The 21,947-nt window shown below is 46.9% G+C and overlaps 1 protein-coding gene across 1 annotated transcript in view; it reads right to left on the bottom strand.

The window, feature by feature from the left end:
• The window catches only part of AKAP13 (A-kinase anchoring protein 13), a 126,448-nt gene that overhangs the window by 88,676 nt on the left and 15,825 nt on the right, over window positions 1-21,947 (bottom strand). Inside the window, exon 3 of the mRNA XM_060260418.1 lies at window positions 11,468-11,604. Within this exon, the coding sequence (XP_060116401.1) occupies window positions 11,468-11,604 (137 nt within the window). The remainder of the gene's footprint in view (window positions 1-11,467; window positions 11,605-21,947) is intronic.

Here is a 21,947-nt window from a genome sequence, read left to right as displayed (position 1 = left end):
AGACTGCCAGTGAGGGGGAGCTCCCTAGGCAGCCCATCCCACTGTTGAACAACTCTTATTGTAAAAAAGTTTTTCCTCATATCCAGCCGGAACCTTCCCCCCTTAATTTAAAAGCATTATAACCAGTCCTCTCCTCTGCTGATGACAGGAACAGCTCCCTGCCCTTCTCTAAGTGCCAGCCCTTCAGATACTTAAAGAGAGCAATCGTATCCCTCCTCAATCTCTTCTCCAGGATGGACATTCCCAAGTCCCTCAGCCTTTCCTCATAGAACCTGGTCTCCAGTTGGCTCACCTTGGATCAAAATGGAGAGGCAAGCAGTGGCCCAGGGGCTCAGTGTGTCCCCACCTGCAGCCTGAATACTAGGAAGGTTCCATGAGAGCTTCACCAGTTTTCTCCCATGTGAGACACAAGGGACTCGTTAATCTTTTCCCCACATGTCTGCAATGAAGGCTTTGGCAAAATTTCTCCTCAGAAATACCTCAGCTTGTTTGTTCTGATTTCTTTGTGTCCCAGCAGGGAGAGAGGGGGTGAAAGACCCCTTGGGGACAGACCCCTCAGCAGGGCTTTTAAGAGTTCTGGTCTCCTATTTGATGGTGGGAAGTGCTGTCAAGTCACAGCTGACTTGTAGCGGCCCCACAAGCTTTTTATGTATATAAGAGAGAGGGAGAACCCCCCAAGAACCCAGAATCCAAACTGAGCCAGGTGAGATGAAGCAGGACAGAGGAAGGGAATGGTTTGGTGAACATTCCTGTATCTGCCAATTCTAACCTCAGGAAGAAACCTGAGCCCATTATCAGGAAGTTACGACACCAAAGTCTAGTTTGGTCTTCATTGTGCCACACTGGAAAGTTGCTGGGTTCAAAAATAACCTACACAGCAGTGCTAGGGAATGGTTGAGGGTTATGATCTTATGGTGTACATGTGCCACTTTAGCAAAGCAAATAAAACCCGAAGGGGGTTTCTGTCAAACTGGAAACTCCTTGCCAGGGCTACAGAAGTAGAGTTGTAATGTGATGTGTGATAGGGACCCTTCTTTATAATTTCCAATAAATAGGAGTCATTCTAGAAGAAGATGATGATGATATTGGATTTATATCCCGCCCTCCACTCCGAAGAGTCTCAGAGCAGCTCACAATCTCCTTTCCTTTCCTCCTTCACAACAGACACCCTGTGAGGTGGGTGGGGCTGGAGAGGGCTCTCACAGCAGCTGCCCTTTCAAGGACAACCTCTGCCAGAGCTATGGCTGACCCAAGACCGTGCTAGCAGGTGGAGGAGTGGGGAATCAAACCTGGTTCTCCCAGATAGGAGTCCGCAGACTTAACCACTACACCAAACTGGCTCTCCTGGATAGCCCAGGACAGCCTGGTCTTGTCAGAACTTGAAAGCTAAGCAGGGTCAGCCCTCGTTAATAATTGGTGTGGGGGGAAATAGTGCAGGCCTCCCAACCCCAACTCAATAAGGGGGATGAAACAGGCAGGGACCCTGTTGAGGGGGAGCAGGGAGAGACAGAGAACCAAAATAACTGACCCTGTAGGGTTTTCAAGGCAAGACCACCAGCAGAGGTGGTCTGCCATTGCCGGCCTCTGTGTAGCAAATCTTGGACTTCCCAAAGCCGCTTACATCATTCTCCTCTCTTCCATTTTATTCTCTTAATAACAATGTGGGGTTAAGGATCCAACAGGCCGTCCTGTTTAGGAAAGACACAGTTCCTGCCCTGGCATTTTTATAAATCATCATTTTAAACCAAACAGGGAATGAAAGGCAGAACAGAAAGGGCAGCATTTCCCCAGTAATGATGCCTGAGGGGAAAAGGGCATGTGAGAACATCCTACCATTGCCATGAAAGAGGCACACAGGTTTTCCCTATGCTCTGCTGCGCTGGAGGCAGCTCTTTCCAGCCCTCAGAAAGATCGTTCCAGGTGCCTCAGGATGCATGCCAAAGAACAGCCATGAGGGCTAGCAGGCTGAAGTGATGTGGGATGGGGGAAGGAAAAGTAAAACTGGCCTCTCCCCAGTGGAGATGCACTTAAGGAGTAGTGCTTTACTTATTTACTTCATTTATACTGTGCCTTGTCCCCAAGGGGGACACAGACAATCCTCCCTCTGAGCTGTGGCGTCTTGTGAGCAGCAATTCTACTTTGCCAGCTACTGGCATTAAAGTTGTGAGCATAAATTAGTTTGCTCTGGGGCCATTTTTCCCGAGCTGAGAAAAAAATGTGTGAGCCGGAGGCTAAAAAAACTGTGAGCTAGCTCACCCTCACTCAGCTTCTTCAGCCTCATCTGAAGAAGTGTGCACGCACACGAAAGCTTACGTTCTGAATAAAACTAAGTTGGTCTTAAAAGTGCAATCGACTCCTATTTTGTTCAGCTTAGAGGAAACACTGGACACAAAGTGGCTCACAGTTCTCCTCGCCTCCATTTTATCCTCACAACAACCCTGTGAGGCAGGATAGGCTAAGACTTCAACTCCTTGTACTTCTTCACTGCCACACCCCCACAACCCACACAAGCTGGGCCTCCACATGGGCCCCACAACTCTGGGATGTGTCCCTGCAGGGGTCAGAGTGAGCTGCAAGCCATGCAAAGGAAGTATACCTTCCACAGACGTCATGGAAAGACACTCTCCAATACCATTATTGTCAAAGACACACTTCCCTCTTCCACTCATTTCCCAGAACAATGAGGAAAGGCCCTCCACAGAAGTTCCCGATGGCATGACCACCGCTTTGCAAAAGTGAAACAGTGGTGCTATTTCACCCCGACACTCCCACCTTTCCACTTCACCCCTGGCTGTTTTTTCTAGGGAATGGAAATGCTTTTGGGAATCCACCTTGCTGATCAGCTGCAGTTTGGGACTGCACCAGAAAATCCTGTGACATTTTTATTCCCTTTAAATGATGTGATTAATAGCTGAAGCATCTTGTGCTTCAGTGGAGACAGAGCAGTAGTAGTAATAACAACAACAACAATAACAAAAACAAAACAAAAACAGCAACAACAACAACAAGAACAAAACAACAACAACAACAATAGACAAGCTGGAATGGGTCCAGAGGAGGGCGACGAAGATGGTGAGGGGTCTGGAGACCATGTCCTATGAAGAAAGGTTGAAGGAGCTGAGCATGTTTAGTTTGGAGAGGAGGTGACTGAGAGGTGACAGGATCACCATCTTCAAGTACTTGAAGGGCTGTCATATAGAGGATGGTGTGGAATTGTTTTCTGTGGCCCCAGAAGATAGGACCAGAACCAATGAGCTGAAATTAAATCAAAAGAGTTTCCAGCTCAACATTAGGAAGAACTTCCTGACCGTTAGAGCGGTTCTTCAGTGGAACAAGCTTCCTTGGGAGGTGGGGGGCTCTCCTTCCTTGGAGGTTTTTAAACAGAGGTTAGATGGCCATCTGACAGCAATGAAGATCCTGTGAATTTAGGGGGAGGTGTTTGTGAGTTTCCTGCATTGTGCAGGGGGTTGGACTAGATGACCCTAGAGGTCCCTTCCAACTCTGTGATTCTATTATTCTTCTATGATGATGATGATGATACTATACTTATTTATACCCGACTCTTATTGCTGAGTCAGGTGGTGGAGAAGTATGCAAGGGGTGGAGAAAGTATGGAGAGAGAGTTTTTCCCCCCTTCCCATAACTCCAGAGCATTCAAGAAGAAGACTGCCGATTCATATCCCGCCCTTCTCTCTGAATCAGAGTCTCAGAGCCACTTACAATCTCCTTCACCTTCTTCCCCCACAACAGACACCCTGTGATGTAGGTGGGGCTGAGAGAGCTCTCACAGAAGCTGCCCTTTCAACGACAGCTCTGTGAGAGCTATGGTTAACCCAAGGCCATTCCAGCAGCTGCAAGTGGAGGAGTGGAGAATCAAACCCAGTCCTCCCAGATAAGAGTCTGCACACTTAACCAATACACCAAACTGGCTTTCAATCAATGTTCCCTCTAAGCTGCAGAGTCTTGTGAGCAAAAATTCTACTTTGTGAGCTACTGACATTAAAGTTGTGAGCTACTGGCATTAAAGTTGTGAGCTACTGCATAAATTAGTGTGCTCTGGGGCCAGTTTTCCTGAGCTGAGACAAAAATGTGTGAGCTGGAGGTTAAAAATCTGTGAGCTAGCTCACACTAACTCAGAAGAAGAAGAAGATGATATTGGATTTATATCCCGCCCTCCACTCTGAAGAGTCTCAGAGCGGCTCACAACCTCCTTTACCTTCTTCCCCCACAACAGAAACCCTGTGAGGTTGGTGGGGCTGAGAGGGCTCTCACAGCAGCTGCCCTTTCAAGGACAACCTCTGCCAGAGCTATGGCTGACCCAAGGCCATGCTAGCAGGTGCAAGTGGAGGAGTGGGGAATCAAACCCGGTTCTCCCAGATAAGAGTCTGCACACTTAACCACTACCCCAAACCAGCTCTCTCAGCTTAGAGGGAACACTGCTCTCAATGGAGCTGATAGGCAGTAGATTCTGCATGGGCTAAAGGAAGCACTTCTTTACTCAATGAGTGATTGCGGAGTTCACCACCTGTGCATATTGCAGGCAACCAGCATGACTGGCTTTAAAAGAGGGTTGGATTCATGGAGGAGAGGTCACTCAATGGCTGCTAGCAATAGTGGCTACAGAGACCCTCCACATCCAGAGGCAGTAAGTTTCTGAATATCAGTGATAAGAGGTAACATCACAGCAAGGTTGTTGCCTCTCTACCCTGTTCGTTGGCCCTACAGGGCAACTGGTTGGCCACTTGTCTCATTCAGCAGGGCTCCTCTTGTATTTTCAACACTTCAGATATCGATAGAAAGCAGAGGGGGTGGCCATCAGCTGTCTGTACTACTTAGAAACTGCCAAAAACTCCACGGCCATTCCTACAGAGGCATTACATCACTTCTAAGTTCTCCCAGTGGCTTTTTAAAAAACCTCTTTCCTTCTTCACTCGAGTGCCAAAAGGTACATGGCAAATCTAGACAGTGTTAATGCTACTGGGATTCCTGGTACATCCCAACATGCTCTGTTGGGAGACAGCAGCACAGAAAGGAAGGCTTGAAACTGGATGAGCTGCCCCTGTAATGACAGGTCTACAGTACACCCAGCACAAGGACATAGTGTTTGCAAGCTCCAATTTGCTCCCAACCTCTTCACAAAACTCTTTCTGGGAATCACCGGCACAGAAAATACAGGAAAACGTCCCTTGGACTTTTTTTGAGAGAGAGAGAGCACGTACTTTTATCTGGTTTCAATACAACCCTCTAAAACATAAAGTGATAAATTCCTTTTAATTCTTTGGTGAGACAGTACCCAGATGTATATAAAAAGTCCTTTTCGGAGAAGAGCAGAACAGAGCATTGTTGTGACATGGCCAACTATTAGGAGACCTTTTTTTTTTTGCTTCAGGGGAAAAAAAAAGGGCTTGATTTATTTTCTTCTCCTTTTCAGAAACCAAAGCCAGAACTTCTTAGATGAAAATTACTATTCATCCCCGTGCCTCACCCTTTCCTACGCCACTCCCTGGGTTGCGCATGAGGCTGGAGGGTTCGAAAGACATGCCAAAGAGGCCTCCCTTTATTTTCCTCGCTTCGCTGTGGGCTGCAACTCCAGTGGCACTATCCGAAATGGAACGCCATCAAACCTGGCCCTTAACCACTGATCTGCACCTCTACAAGTTGTGGGACAACTCTGGAAAAGCAGCAGAGCCAATCAGACGTGCATCATTCTACCAGGGGAGGAGGGGGGGGGTGTGACGTGAGGCAGGGCTTCAGAGAGATGACTTCAGGAAATGACATTCGACAGCATGACTCACTCAGACAGGAGAATGTCGCAACGTCTGTCCGCTGGACTGAAATGTTCATTTGAAGAAAGGAAGAGGGCCAGGCGTACAAACAAAAGATCTCAGGCCAGAATGCAGCATGGACCACACCACCAAGGCCAGCACTAAAAAACTACTTAGTTTGAATCGGTTACTTTTTAATTTACTTATTTACCTCACTTACAGATTGCCTTTCTCCCCCAGGAAGCCCCAAAATCGCTTACATCATTCTCCTCTCTTCCATTTTATTCTCGTGATAGCAATCCTCTGAGGCGGGGTCAGCTGTGTGGCTGCCCCAAGATCAGAGAAGAATACTGTTGGCTGAGCCACATTTTTGGACTGGCTTGATATATATTTGTTTGTCAAGAGCAACCTGCATTTGTACTGATTACTGCATTGTGTTACACTGCTTGTTGTATTACTTGTTAGTAGATTTTTTCTTGTTAAGAGTGGGTTTTGTTACTTTATATATTGTTTGTTTTTACAGTTGTCAAATACTTTAGAGGTTGTTAAGTATTCAAGTCTTTTGTAAACCTGTGGCTTTTCTTGTACTTTATAGTCACATAATTACCTCAGGTCTCCTTTGTTCGTTGACTGCCAAGATTGTTCATGGCAGAGTGGGGGCTCGAACCTGGGTCTCCCAGATCCTAGCCAAACACGCAAACCACTACACCACATTGGCTCAATCCAAGGGTGTCAAATTCATTTGTTATGAGGGCTGGACCAGACATAAATGAGACCATTGGGCCAGGCCATGTGTGTCATAAAACGTAGTGTCAGGTAGCAGAGATATAAACTTTATAAAGGATGCAGACAAACAGAAAGATTTTTTAAAAGCTTGAAATAAAACATTAGCAATTGTTGGGCTTAAAGGTGCTTTCTTTGTATCTTTCCCATGCAAACCAGGAACTGGGCAAAGGAAGCTCTGGGTCTTTCCTTCCTTCCCCAGGGGAGGAACCTCAGCCAATAGAAGGAAGAATGGCTTGGCTCTGTAGCTCTGCTGGATAACTGAGAGAGCCTGCCAAAGCAAGCTATTCTTCCCCAAGGGAGGAGCCTCAGCCAATGGAGAAAATAGTGACTTTGCTCTGTAGCTCCTGAGCGATTGAGCAAGCCTGGCAAAGTGAACTATGATGCAAAAGAGAGAGAGAAGGAAGCAGATGACAGCCAGTTGCTCAGGGGCCTGATAGGAGCCCTCCAGGGGCCTGATTTGGCCCTCGAACTGCATGTTTGACACCTCTGGCTTAATCCATCTCTTAACAGGCTTGAATGAAAACTCTGTACCGCTAAATCAGGGAAAGTGAAACAAAGACCCTAAGCAGTGTTACCCCACAAGTCCTTGAGGGTTCCTACCATGCGTGTGGGCCTGGCCCAGCAGCCAGCACCAAAGCCCTGGGCCCTGGTTTTCCCAGGCAGGGGCTGCTGCGTGGAAGCTTAAGACAGAACGGCAGATGAAGGCAGGGTGGTTGTGGCATGGGAAGGAGACAAGAGTTGCCAATTCCAGGTAAGAAAATTCCTAGAGATTTGGGAGTAAAACCTGGGAGGGTGGGAATTGTGGAGAGAAGGAAGCTCAGGTGGATATAATGCCACAGGCTCCACCCTCCAAAGCAGCCATTTCCTCCATGGGAGCAAGGCTTGCCCACTTGCGGGTGGGGGTTGCAGATCACCCAGAATTACAACTAGATGAGAGAGTTCCGTTTCCCAGGAGAAAACTGTTTCTTTGGAGGGTGGGATCTGCGGCATTATCCCCTGCCAAGGTCACTTCCCTCTCCAAACCTCCCTCTCCCGAGACTCCACCTCCAAATCTCCACAGATTTCAGAGCCTGGAATTGGCAACCCTAATATCAGGGGAACTGATCTATGTAGTTGGGAGGTCTGTTGTGATTCGAGACATCTCCAGGCCCTGCCTGGAGGTCGGCAACCCTAGAAGGAGATAAACAAGCAGGAAAAGAAGACGAAGAAGATATTGGATTTATATCCCACCCTCCACTCCGAAGAGTCTCAGAGCGACTCACAATCTCCTTTACCTTCCTCCCCCACAACAGACACCCTGTGAGGTGGGTGGGGTTGAGAGGACTCTCACAGCAGCTGCCCTTTCAAGGACAACCTCTGCCAGAGCTATGGCTGACCCAAGGCCATTCCAGCAGGTGCAAGTGGAGGAGTGGGGAATCAAACCCAGTTCTCCTAGGTAAGAGTCTGCACACTTAACCACTCTCACCAAAGGGGAGAGGCTATAGGGCTTTCAGGAAAGGGGAAGAGGGAATAGTGGGGGAGGGGAAAATGGGATGCCCCTGTGTCTGTCTGCGTGCTCCTATTGTTTTGCTGGCTAATTCTGTTTTCATATTGATGATCTGTGAAGATTTTATGGTATTTTGAGTAGTGCTTTGGAGAGGCTGCATACAAATTTCCTAAAATAAATAAATGACATAGAAAATGCGAAGGGTGTTAAGGGCTTGGATTTCAACACAGGTTTTAATTGTTTGCATTGCTCTTCTATGTTGATTGGCCCTGAAAAGCCACAGTTGAGTGGGGAGGACAGAAATATCTATTGTAAATATCTATTTTATAAATATTTATTTATTTATTTATTTATTTCAATATCTATTGTAAATATTTATTTACTTCATTTATATCCCTTTTTTCTCTCCATGGGGATCCAAAGTGGTGCATAACATTCTCCCTGTCTTCTTTTTTTAGCCCCACAAAACCCTTTGAGGTCGGTTGGGATGAGAGTATGTGAGTATCCCAAGGTCACCCAGTGGGCTTCCTTCCCCAGATATTCTTGTTTTTTTTCCCCTGCCAAATCCCAACATTACCCGCTGAAAATGTTGTGCTCTGCTCTGAGCCCCTACGGGGAACGGGCGGAATATAAATAAACAAATAATAATTAAAGAAAGACCTCCACATTAAGTCCTGTGAACTATGGAGGGAAGTGTTTGTTAGCCACTGACTCTTGACTCTCATGAAGCTGTTGGTGGTCCCCCTAACTAGGCCAGGGGCTGGGAGTGCCTGCTTCTTCAGTCCTCACAGAAATAAATAACAGAGAAGCATTCCTGTAAGTAATGGTGCTGCACTCAAGCAGGCTCGTGTGCTGTGAAATCACAGCCATCAGGCAGCAGGTTTCATTAGGTAGGGTTACCGCAGAATTATGGCTGTTTCGGCGGATTACAGAGGATTCTGTTAAACCGATTACCTCTGGCAACCTCCTTCCCAGGGACAGAAACAGAAAAGAAATCCTCTGCAAACAGCGTTTGCGATTTGTTCGGATGTTTATATCCCCACCCTCCCCCACCGCAGCCAATGGAAACTTGTCTGCAACATTTCCCCCTCTCCATTTGACCCTCACAACAGCCCTGTGAGGTAGGTCATGCTGAATGTCTACCACAAAGCCACCCGTGGCGGGGCTGGAGAGATTCTCCACTCCTCTGTTTTCATCCTCACGACAACCCTGCCAAGTAGGCTAGGCTGAGAGAGGGTAACTGGCCCATAAGCACCCAGAGAGCTTTCCATGGCAGAGTCAGAACCACTCCTCACACCCTAGCCTAGTGCAACACTTTGCTGCACTACACTTCCCCCTCCTAGGGCCATGGCCCTTCTGGGAAAAAAGAGCTGGAATCATATAGACCTCTGAGCACATACAGAGGAACTTCTGCTTATTACTGAGGAACAGCAGCTTGCCCTCAAAGTAGTAAGAAATAGGGCTTTTGTCCAAAGCTAAGTGGCAAGGCTACTATCTAAACCTCTTATGTTCTTATTTTTCTTTTAGAATTCAAGGGCAAATATACATGTTTGTGATAATACAGTAAAAACGGGGGGGAGGGGGCACTACCAATGGGGCAGATCCAGCCATCTTCTAGGGAGCCTTCTGCCAACGTAAGTGCTACCAAGCGGCAGCCGACTGATGGTGGCCCTTCAAGGCAAAAGGCAGTTTGTCATTGCCTGCCTCTGCGGAGCAATCCTGGACTTCCTCAGTAGTCAAACGTACTGACCAGGACTGACCCTGCTTAGCAAGCTCTGAGGAGATCAGGTCAGTTTGGAGGAGGAGGAAGAAGAAGAAATGGGATTTATATCCTGCCCTGTACTCTGAATCTCAGAGTCTCAGAGCGGTCACAATCTCCTTTACCTTCCTCCCCACAACAGACACCCTGTGAGGTGGGTGGGGCTGGAGAGGGCTCTCACAGCAGCTGCCCTTTCAAGGACAACCTCTGCAAGAGCTACGGCTGACCCAAGGCCATGCTAGCAGGTGCAAGTGGAGGAGTGGGGAATCAAACCCGGTTCTCCCAGATAGGAGTCAACACACTTAACCACTACACCAAACTGGCTCCCTGGACTATGAGGGCTGCTATATATAGTGCATCAGGATTCCAGCACAGAACCCAAGGAGGCCTATAAGCCTCTCAAAAGTCAGAATGTGTCCAATCATACCCTGGGATAACCAGCAGCCATACCCCTTTTTGCTGTGCACCAAGGACAGGTAACGAATCCTCTGCAGGCCGAAACAAGGAGTATGACCTGCTGGCCTTAGCAACACAGGATGTATTCCTTCCCATCCCCCACAAGGACCCTGCAGTGAAGATGATCCTACATTCTCCAGATTAGATTGACAAGGGCACCACTTTTCTCCTGCTCAGCACGAGATCCCTCAGGGGGGTGGGATCACACAGTGAAGGAGAATTCCTTCAAATACAGTGAATAAAACTACCATGCATGCCAGCTCCCCAAACCCATATTCGGGGGGGGGGGGGGTTGAGGGGGGGGAGGGGTTCTAAGATACCCGTGGCACAGAGTGGTAAAGCTGCAGTACTGCAGTCCAAGATCTGCTCATGACCTGAATTCGATCCCAGAGGAAGCTGGGTTCAGGTAGTCAGCTCCAGGTTGACTCAGCCTTCCATCCTTCCGAGGTCAGTAAAATGAGTACCCAGCTTGCTGGGGGGAAAGTGTAGATGGCTGGGGAAGGCAATGGCAAACCACCCCATTAAAAAGTCTGCCATGAAAACGTTGTGAAAGCCGGGTCACCCCAGAGTCGGAAATGAGTGGTGCTTGCACGGGGGATTGCCTTTACCTTTAAGCTCTTGGAGGATTGGCTACATCAGGTGTGTGTGGTATAATATGCAAAGGAGTTCCTTCTACAAAAAAAAAGCCCAGTGTGCCCTTGAAAGACTAAAAGAGTCCTGTGATCTCTAAAAAGTTCCATTTGACCCTGAGTGGGTAAGCTTTACCTTTTTTTCCTAAGAGACATTTTGTGTCTCCCTGCAGCACACCCTCTGTACCCCTCACAATGTTACAGGTTCAGCACAATTCTGAACTTAAACTTGAACTAGCGTTTCCAATTTCAGGCTGTGAAATTCCCAGAGATTTGGGAGTAGATCTTGGGAAGGGAAGGGTTTAGGGAGGAGAAGGACCTCAGCAAGGTATAATAGCATTCAGCACAGCCACAAAGCAGCAGGGGAACTGATCTCTGTCATCCGGAGATCCCTGGTAATTCTGGGAGATCTCCAGGCCTCACTTGGAAGTTGGGAAGCCCAACGTGAACAAACAGCTCCAACAGTATTCTGCAGGAAGTGAGAGGAACCCCCAGCTTCCTGGATAGTCCAAGGGGCAGAAGTTCAACCAAATCATACAGATCTGCAGGAAAGAACACTGGAAACAGCGACCAAGCTCAGTCTTACCTTTCCAAAGTCGATTTCATCTATCCCATCGCTTGGCAGGGGGAAGAAGTCAGTCTTGCTCCCAGATTCCCTTGTAAGGAGATCTTGTGTCAAGGTGCAATCCCCACTTAGTTCATCTTCTAGGAAACTACTGCTTTCTGTAGGAGGAGAAACAGCATCAACAATAATAACTTCACCTCTGCTTTTAACACCGTCCATCAAATTTATGGATTACAACCTGAGAGGTGGTGCAAATCAGCAACTGAGACACTGCTACAGATCAGGAAGGCCCTAGTATGAATCAGGCCTTCAAGACAAGCTCACTAGGCTTGCTTAAGCAAGTTACTCTCTCTCAGCCCCTTCCCTGCAATCGGTAATAAGCAGAAAGTAATAAGCAGAAAGTAAACGTGCTACTGTCCTTAATCACGTCTGTGTAAAGATCACAGCAAACACACTGAACAGACCAGAAGCACTTTGGAGGGTCACAAATTGCTACGTGCTAGATGAAGAACCTCCATTGCCCCTCATTTACTGAGAGCAAAAAAGTTGCACGCACAGTGACGCAGTGGAACTGTGGGAGTGATGTGCTTGTATGGGGTTGAATTAGGTTACCCTGGAGGTCCCTTCCAACTCTATGATCCTATGATTCTTCTGTTTCATGCTGCCTTGGCTAAAAAGCTTTTTTATTATTATTCTTTAGCCTTTCAGGATTTTTCAAGTCTGCATCTTTTGCGCTTTTCAGATCTTGCTGCCCATTTAATTTTATCTGCTTGTCTAACTACTTTCCAGGGCTTTTTTTGCAGAAAAAAGCAGGAACTCATTTGCATATCAGGCCACACCCCATGACATCACCATTGTTCCCCACAGAGCTTTTTGCAGAAAAAAGCAGGAACTCATTTGCATATTAGGCCATACCCCACCCTGATACCACCATTGTTTCACACAGCAGGAACTCATTTGCATATCAGGCCATACCCCCTGATGCCAAGCCAGTCGAAGCTGTGTTCCTGTTCAAAAAAAGCCCTGCTACTTTCTATGCTGAGAATGTTTTGCTGACTGCTACCTTTTATTGCATGGATTGACTTATCCTTTTAGCTCTTGGCGGGACTGACATTGTTTAACAGTTACCTGAGGTGGTGGTGGAAAGTGCCCGCCAATCGCAGCCGACTTATGGCAGCCTAGGGTTGCCAAGTCCAATTCAAGAAATATCTGGGGACTTTGGGGGTGGAGCCAGGAGACTTTGGGGGTGGAGCCAGGTGACACTGGGGGCGGAGCCAGGAGCAAGGGTGTGACAAGCATGATTGAACTCCAAGGGAGTTCTGGCCATCACATTTAAAGGGACAGCACACCTTTTAGAATGCCTTCCTTCCATAGAAATTAATGAAGGATAGGGGCACCTTCTTTTGGGGCTCATAGAATTGGACCCCCTGGTCCAATCTTTTTGAAACGTGGGGGGTATTTTGGGGAGAGGCACTAGATGCTATACTGAAAATTTGGCACCTCTAACTCAAAAAACAGCCCCCCCAGAGCCCCTGACACCCGCGGATCAATTCCCCATCATTCCCTATGGGAATCGTTCCTGGAGGTGCATAATGGCTATGGGGGTGGAGCTTCCCCCGCCGGCCAGCTGGCTGGGGGAGGGGGGAAGCCTGTAAAACCAGGGGATCCCCCGCTGGGACCTGGGGATTGGGAAGCCTATGGCAGCCTTGTAGAGTTTTCAAGGCAAGAGACATTCCTAGGTGGTTTGCCTGCCTCTGCGTAGCCACTCTAGACTTCCTTGGTGGTCTCCCACCCAAGTACTGACCCAGAGGGACTTTGCTTAACTTCCAAGTTCTGATGAAAACAGGCTAGCCTGAGACATCTAGGTCTGGGCAGGGTAGGGTAGCAGTTGTGGACAGCGTTGTCAAGCCAAAGCCAACTTACGGTGACCCTCATAGGATGTTCAAGGCAAGAGACAAAGATGGTTTGTCATTGCCTGCTTCTGCATATGGACTTAGTTGGTGGTCTCCCATCCAAGTATTAACCACTGCCGACCCCGCTTAGCTTCTGTCATGATCCTGGGCCTAGTGTGGCCTACAGGCTCCAGAGAAGCCTGCCTAGGAGTATTACAGAAAGCCCACATTTCCCAGGATCCCTTCTGTCCCTCTGATTGGGTGGCCAGGTTTTGGAGGAAAACTAACCCATAGAGGGGTGGGACCTGGGAGGAGACCATAAAAAGGGCCAAGCCCAGACAGGGTGTGTTCTTTCCTGGAGAGGCTGCACGTAGGGAGGTTCTCTGTCTCAGAGGTTGCAGACAAAGGAGTGCTGTCTGGAGCAAGCAGTAGGAAGAGATCCCTCACCCAAAGGAGGTGAGTTTGGTATTAGAACAGGGAATGCTAAATGCATCAGGCCTTCTGTTTATTTGCACCCACCTTTACTGTTTTCATATTCACTACAGCACTAAATCTTTATCACCCACTTATTGTTTTTAGAGCCCCAATAATAAACTTATTTTTGTTGTTATACTGCCTGGGTTCTCACGCCTCCTTGGTCATGGTTAAGAGGATTTATTCATAAGGAAGATGGGATGGGCCCTCCCATGCAGACCCTGGCCAGAGTGATGGCAGCCAGTAGAAGGCCCTCCTAGGCCTGCTGCTTGACACCTTCCAATTTCTGATGAGTTTCTGGACTAGCCTGCGCCATTCAAGTCAGGACAAGATGAGGCACAAATAAATAAATACATGAGAATATAGCTGAGATTTGCCTGTGGTAAACAAGGACTAACATGAAAGGGAAAAGTCAGGAATGGCAAAAGTCAGGAATAAAGCCGATCAGATTCACTGAGATGGCCTTGGGTCAGCCATGGCTTTCATGGAAGCTGTCCTTGAAAGGGCAGCTGCTGTAAACGCACTCTCAGCCCCACCTACCTCACAGGATGTTTGTTGTGAGAGGGAAGGTAGAGGAGATTGTGACCGCTCCTGAAAGGGCAGCTTCTGTCAGAGCTCTCTCAGCCCCACCCACCTCACAGGGTGTCTGTTGTGGGGGAGGAAGATAGAGGAGATTGCGAACACTTTGAGACTCTGAGTATAGGGTGGGATAGAAATCCAAAATCTTATTATTATTATTAGTTTTTTTACTCCATTTATACCCTTCCTTTCTCTCCACTGGAACCCCAAAGTGACTTACATTGTCCTCCTCTCTGTTTTATCCTGACAACCACCCTGCGAGGTAGGTTGGGTTGGGAGTGTGTGACTGGCCCAAGGTCACCTGGCAGCTTCCCATGACAGAGTGGGGAGGACCCAGCCTGGGCCTCCCAAATCCTAGCCCAGGATTCAAACCACTGTACCTCACTGCCTTTCTGCCTTGAGAGGGGCTAGCCTTGGGAAGAGGCAGGAATAAAGACTCTTGGAAGGCACAAATAACGGAAAGAGAGGGCCTGCTTGCTTGCTTGCTTGCTTGCTTGCGGAAAGGTGTGTTTCCCCTGCTTATGTCTGGAATTAAGACGACTGTGCTGCTTTCTTTTTCTCCCCCATGACTGGCATATCTGCATATCTTCACTTTCTGTAAATCAGTCTCTGTGCTCCACGGCCAAGGGCAGATTTTGATCCCAGCCACAGCCAATTATAGTATTCTGTCCACTCTGCCACACTGGCTCTCAAACTCCTGGAGAACAAATATAGCACACTTCCTGTTGACATTCCTTCATTACCCAAGCACCTGCAATGAACTTCCCACTTAGAGCTGTAGGAATGACAGTGGCAAAACTTTGTACTTATATGGTCCTTCATGCAATACTTCATGCATATTAAAAAGAGCAATTCTTAAAACACCTCAGTAAGTTGGGATCACGTTTTGCTTAAAGGGAGGGCATAGAATTATGTCCCAATCAATGTTCCTTCTAAGCTGTGGAGTTTTGTGAGCAAAAATTCTACTTTGTGAGCAACTGGCATAGAATTTGGGAGCTACTGCATAAATTAGTTTGCTTTGGGGCCATTTTTCCTAAGCTGAGACAAAAATGTGTGAGCCGGAGGCAAGAAAAGCCCCTGTGAGCTAGCTCACACTAACTCAGCTTAGAGGGAACACTGGTCCTGATAAAATTCAGACCTACACTGAGAAAATCCAGAATCTGTGATGGGTATAAATTTTGCAAATCTTCTGTTCTTTTGTTCAACAGCAATCACTACTTTAAATAATTTTGTTTTCAGAAGCCCCAGGGAGGGGGCGCATTACACAGAGCAGGGCCCAACAGGGATCATATCCCTGGCGTCTGAGAGATATTCCAACAGGCCTTGCCCCCAGCCTTGTAGTCACAAGGACTAGAAACTTATTTTATCTTCCTGAAAGCTGTGATTTGCAGAAAGCTGGATTCTTCACATTATGCGCTGTTGTTTTCTCTTTGTTCCAATGGCAATGCAGTACAACCTTGCCCTCAAGATCAGCCAGTATCCTCACATAGTGACAGCACATTGAGACCGTCCTTTGCCTAAAGCTGCCTAGGAAGTTTGGGGCAATGAAACTGGAGCCAAACTATTCAGCTGGTTCCCCACCACTACAATGCGATTCCCAGCGACGGAGCCATTCTACTCGCAAAGAAAGCTAGGACTGGGCAGACCACCGTTCTGCAGAGGAACCGCCATGCCACAGAAGGGCCCGTTCTTGTTGTATCAGGTGCAGTTCCTTTCCCTGCACCTTCTCTGCTTTCAACCAACTTGGAAAGTTTGAATTTCTTTTCCATAAGTAGGGGGAAGGGGAAGGGGGGGGGAAGGAGAAGAAAAGCCCATAACAAATTTGCAAGCCAGCAATTCCCTCCCATCCAGCTGCCTTGGCAGCTTAACAGAGCATGTCCACATTCCAGACTGGAAACCAAAGCAGCTCCACAAAAAGTTTGGATGGAAAATTGGGGGTGGGGAGGGGGAGAGAGAGAAGGAAGTTCCAGGTCCATGGCTGGGCAGAGACTTTGCCCAAAGAAGTTAATCAGCTCCCGTGCTGAAAGGTACAAGGGGGTCAGCAAAAGGACATCAAGAAGGAAGAGGGAAGAAAGGAAGGTTTAAAGACAAGAGAAATCCTTTTACCACTTTAAAACCACTTTACTAATCAGCTACTGGAGCCAAAAGGTATCCCAAGCATAGCCCAAATGTAAGAAACAAAAATCAACATTGACTTTAATTGGGAGAAAATGTGGAACTATATTACACATTTTTGTTTAGGACACAAAGGTATAATCTTTAGGAACAGTAAAACCAGACTCCATAATGATCCCCTATGGGGTCTCTCTGACTCCAGATACAAAATCCAGGCCCTCTCCCCTTCAAAGAGCCAGTTTGGTGTAGTGGTTAAGTCTGCTCTTATCTGAGATAAACGAGTTTGATTCCCCACTCCTCCACTTGCAGCTGCTGGAATGGCCTTGGGTCAGCCTTAGCTCTTGCAGAGCTGTCCTTGAAAAGGCAGCTTCTGTCAGAGCTCTCTCAGCCCCACCCACCTCACAAGGGAGGAAGACAGGGGAGATTGTTGTGGGGGAGGAAGACAGGGGAGATTGCAAACGCTCTGAGATGCTGAGATTCAGAGTATAGGGCAGGGTATAAATCCAATATCATCACCTTCTTCTACTCAGATTTCCACTGTTTTAAATAAGAGCTAAGGTTGCCATCTCTGGGGTGGGAAATTGCTGGAGACCTGGGGTTCCAGTCTGGGCAGAGTGGGGTTTGCAGAGGGAAGGAATTCAGCAAGGCATAATGCCACAGAGCCCACCCTCCAGTAATTTTCTCCAGGGAAACTGATCTCTGTAGTTTGGAAATCATTTGTAATTCTAGAAGATCTCCAGGTCCCACCTGTAGGTACAACCAACAACAAAAAACTGTGGAAAAATAATGAAAAATTAGTGAAAAATACTTCAAAAGTGTAATAGATAATTAAACTCTTCAGCTTCACACACAAAATTTGTGAAGCTGAAGTGTTTAATTATCTATTACATTTTGAAGTATTTTCCACTAATTTTTCATTATTTTTCCACAGTTTTTTGTTGTTGGTTGAGTCATTCTCTGTGGAACTCTAGGCTTTTCATTCCCACCTGTAGGTAGGCAACCTTAGAGGGTGACTTCAACAACTTTGAAGTGTAGGCCTCAAATTAAAACATAAGCACACAAATGGGGATTGATCTATCAGCCCTATACCTGTATACATTTTCCATTATCTGTTCACTACTTTAAAAACCACCCCTACAGAAAAAATGATGCAGCCAGTATCTCTCAGTCTCTAAGCTGACTTTTCTAGGAAAAGTGATTGAGAGAACAGGAGTGGACCATTTTCAGGTCTTCTTTATAACTCATCTGCCCTGGACCCTTTTCTGTCTTGCTTCAGGCTGGGCTGTGGGGTGGCTTTAGTTGATGGCCTCCCATCTGAGGGTAGACAAAGGTCATGCCTCCTTGTTGTTCATATTGGATTTATCTGCAGCCTTTGATACATTAATCATGCTATCTTTTTGAGGCAGAAATAGGTATAAGAGGATGTGCCATAGATCTTCATGGATCAGACTAAAAAGGTTGCCATTCGAGATCAGCTATCTTCAACATGGGAGTTGTCTTGGGAAGTTCCACAGTGCACAACCTTAGAATCACAGAATCATAGAGTTGGAAAGGACCTCCAGGATCATCTAGTCCAACACCCTGCACAGTGCAAGAAATTCACAAATACTTCCCCCTACGCTCTATCTCATGATCTGCCTAAGTTCACAGAATCAGCATTGCAGTCAGATGGCCATCTAGCCTCTGTTTAAAAACCTCCAAGGAAAGGAGAGCCCACCACCTTCCGAGGAAGCCTGTTCCACAGAGGAACTGCTCTGTCAGGAAGTTCTTCCTAATGTTTAGCCGGAAACTCTTCTGATTTAATTTCAAGCCATTGGTTCTGGTCTGACCTTCTGGGGCAACAGAAAACTACTCCACAAAATCCTCAACATGACAGCCCTTCACGTACTTGAAGATAGCTATCATATCACTTCTCAGTCATCTCCTCATCTTATCCCACATGTTATTCAATCTCTGTGTAAAGCTTTTAAGAGAAATCATTCATAACTTTGGAGGTGGACGTTATCAGTATGGGGACGACACCCAGCTCTGTATGTCTCTAACCACATCCTCTAGAACAGGGGTGTCAAACATGCAGCCTGTGGGCCGGATCCAGACCACAGAGGGCTCCAATCAGGCCCTCCAGCAACTGATTGTTGTCTGCTTCATTCTCCCTTGCCTGCTGTGTTCAGTCACCGTTATGTGTTTCTCCCCAGCGATCAGTGGGCCACCAAAGCAGCCTTTCTTCGCTCCTTCTCTCTCTCCCTCCCTTTTCCCAAAGGGAAAAGGAGGAGCCTTAGCCAATGAAAGAGCCTGTCTCTATAGCTCTGCTGGGTGATAAAGAGAGAGAGAGAGGGAGGGAGATTTGTTCGGCTTGTTATGGGTGCAGCTTGGTTCCCCTCATCTTTTTCATTGTATTCATGCCCTCCAGTCTTTCTCAATAGGAAAGTATGTGAACTATTTGGAAAAGAAATAACAAGCTAGCATTAGGCTGAGTGTGTGTGTGTCAAGCCCAGGTTTACTCAGGATATTTCCATTGATTTTTCTTTCACATTTTCCTTTGATTGGGGATCTTGAATTTTGACTTCCCACATAGTAGGCTGATACTAATCATTGTACATGGCTGTCTCTGTTGTACAGCCACACAGGAGTTGTAGTTATTTTTCTGGAGAAGACTATAGTTTTGCAAACAAGCACATAGCCCTCAATCTGTGCCATGGTGCCTTCACATAATCTTGACCAGCACATGAAGCAACTTATGTACAAAACCTCACAATGCCCAGCTGCTTCATGTTTTTCCTCTGGGTCTGAGGCTCAAAGCATTGACTATGAGATCTTTGTAATGAATGTCAATAAATCAAAAGTAGGTTTGCAACTTATAGATGTGCACACTTAAACAACACTTGAACAGCATATTTAAGATTGGTACAGCACAGAGATTGTCTGCAGTTTTTGATGCAATAATGCATAGCAAGAGATGACATTTATCAGACTATAAAACAAAATATTGCAAGAGTGCTAATGTTTTAAGTAAAAAAAATTGTTTGTCTGCGCTCCCTATATACAGTTTATATGCCTAGAGTCTTGAAGGACATTGTGCTTCCCAACTGAGATGGCGTTCAGTGGACCTCTGCTGACTTGGTTAGAACCTTGGGGTTATATAATGGACCCAGCATTACTGCTAGAGAAGCAAGTTAACGGAGCTGTAAAAAAAAATGCTTCCTTCCAATTTAGTTTAGCTCAGAAGATAGCCTCTGTCTTGAATCATCCACTGTGGCCATGTCAGGATAACACTGAGGGCGTTTTCGCACTCACCTTCAGCCGGCGCGACCCCCCTCTTCACCGCGCAGGATCTGCGCGGATTTCGCACTAAATGCCGCGGAGCAGCCGGAAGAGCCGGAAGCTCCCGGCGCAAAAGCTGCTCAAACGTAAACTGCCAAAAAGCAGTTTCCGTTTGCACGGCTTTTGCGACGGGAGTTTCCGGCTCTTCTGGCTGCTCCGCGGCATTTAGTGCGAAATCCGCGCAGATCCTGCGCGGTGAAGAGGGGGGTCGCGCCGGCTGAAGGTGAGTGCAAAAACGCCCTGAGACTAGACTACTGCAAGCGGAGATTGCAGTTATTGCAGCCTTTTGCAGCTTGGTTATTATCAGGAGCTAGGGATGACTGGGGAAGGCAATGGCAAACCTCCCCATAAAAAGCCTGCCAAGAAAACGTTGTGATGTGACATCACCTCATGGATCGGTAATGATTCAGTTGCTTGCACAGGGGACTACCTTTACCTTTTTAGGGACAGCATGCATAGCACATCTCTTCTGCATTCACTCTGTTGGCTGCACATCAGTTCCCAAGCTCAGTTCAAGGTGTTGGCTATCAAGTACAAACGCCTTCAGGACCTTGGTCCATCATAACTGCAAGACTACCTCTCCAAGCTATGTCCCACCATGACAACTTTGCTCAACTGAGCAGGGCCTTCTGCAGATCCACAACTCCCTGTGCACATGGCCTTCTCTATAGTGGCCACACCCAGTAGAATAGCCTACTGAAGAGGTCAGGAAGGCTCCCATGATCCTGGCATTTTGCAAATTATGTAAAACAGAATTGCTTAGGAGGGAATGTTTATAAAGGAAAGAAGGCTCTATCATAACAGACTGGTTCAGGAAAATGCTCTTTGTATCTACTGATTGATGCCATGTTCTGCAATGCATTGTTCAGCATGTAATGTTTAATACTTATGCTTTGTTCAGAAGATAGCTTATTTCAAATTTCTGCACATCCTAAGTCGTACTCTAGTGCTCATTTGCTGCATCATCCTATTGATTGACACCACGTACTCTGCCTTTAGTCAGTGAGAAATGCAGGCTATAAAAAAGGAAAGCAATGTTGTTAGGAGAAACATCAATAGTGCATGGCAGTGCCCTTGTACCACCATGATGACAACATGTACCACCAACCACCTATGATCCTGTGCTTCCTTCATTTGCTACTGGGAGCAGGCAAAGAATTGCAGATTTCTCAAATCAAAGCGGAAACCAAGTCTCTAGGTTCTTTCCCCGCATTTTACCAGCAAACTCTGCTCCAAATCCCAAAGCTGTCTTTCATTGGTGGCAGCCAGGTGACCCAGCACCTTCTCCTAAACAACTGCACACCTTTTCGGGAGTTATTTTGGGGGGGTGGAGAGGGGGCTGAAAGCTTTGTGGTGCACCACAAATTTCAGCAGTCTCTCTGCAATGCCAACAACCCAGTCCATCCAATATTTTCATTAGGATCAACTTAATGATGCGTAACAGTGTGCAAGCTTTCAGCTTCCCCAGATCTCTTCAGTAGGCCAGATATTGCAAAAATTTAAAAAGGGGAAAACTTGACTTTGTTTCAGGTTATCACCCCCTTAAGACCCTTTTCACGCTAGGATACAGTAAAACTTCTGGCAAACAAGGGTTCAGGTTGCTGCAGGTCAAGGGCCATAAAAGCAAGAGGCAGTAAGATAAGCGTTTGCCCTGACAAAGAGCTCTGGGGAACTCAAACGCTTCCACACTGTTATGTGTCATTGGGCTGGCCCTAATAAAAAGGTATTATATAGATTGTGTTCTTGGCTTTTTAAATTCTTCCTTTAGACCCACATGTCTATAAACAAATTAGTCACTCTACACCAGAGGTGGTCAAATTGCAGCTTGGGAGCCACATGTAGCTCTTTCACATATATTGCGTTGCTCTCGAAGCCCCCACTGCCCTGTTGGCCAGCTTGGAGAAGGCATTTGTCTCTTTAAATCACTTCTCCAAGCCAGCCAGCAGCATTTAATGCATTTAACGGAGAATGCATTTAACGTTAAAGTTGCTTTCTTTCCCCTTCTCCCTCCCTCCCCCATCCATTTTCCTTCCTTCCTTCCTTCCTGCAGCTCTCAAACGTCTGATGTTCATGTCCTGTGGCTCTCAAACATCTGGTGTTTATTCTATGTGGCACTCAAA

Source organism: Heteronotia binoei, chromosome 19 (genome assembly GCF_032191835.1).
Source record: "Heteronotia binoei isolate CCM8104 ecotype False Entrance Well chromosome 19, APGP_CSIRO_Hbin_v1, whole genome shotgun sequence".
NCBI lineage: Eukaryota > Metazoa > Chordata > Lepidosauria > Squamata > Gekkonidae > Heteronotia > Heteronotia binoei.
The sequence above is the reverse complement of the archived record's forward strand: the minus strand, read 5'-3'. Positions and strand labels throughout refer to the sequence as shown.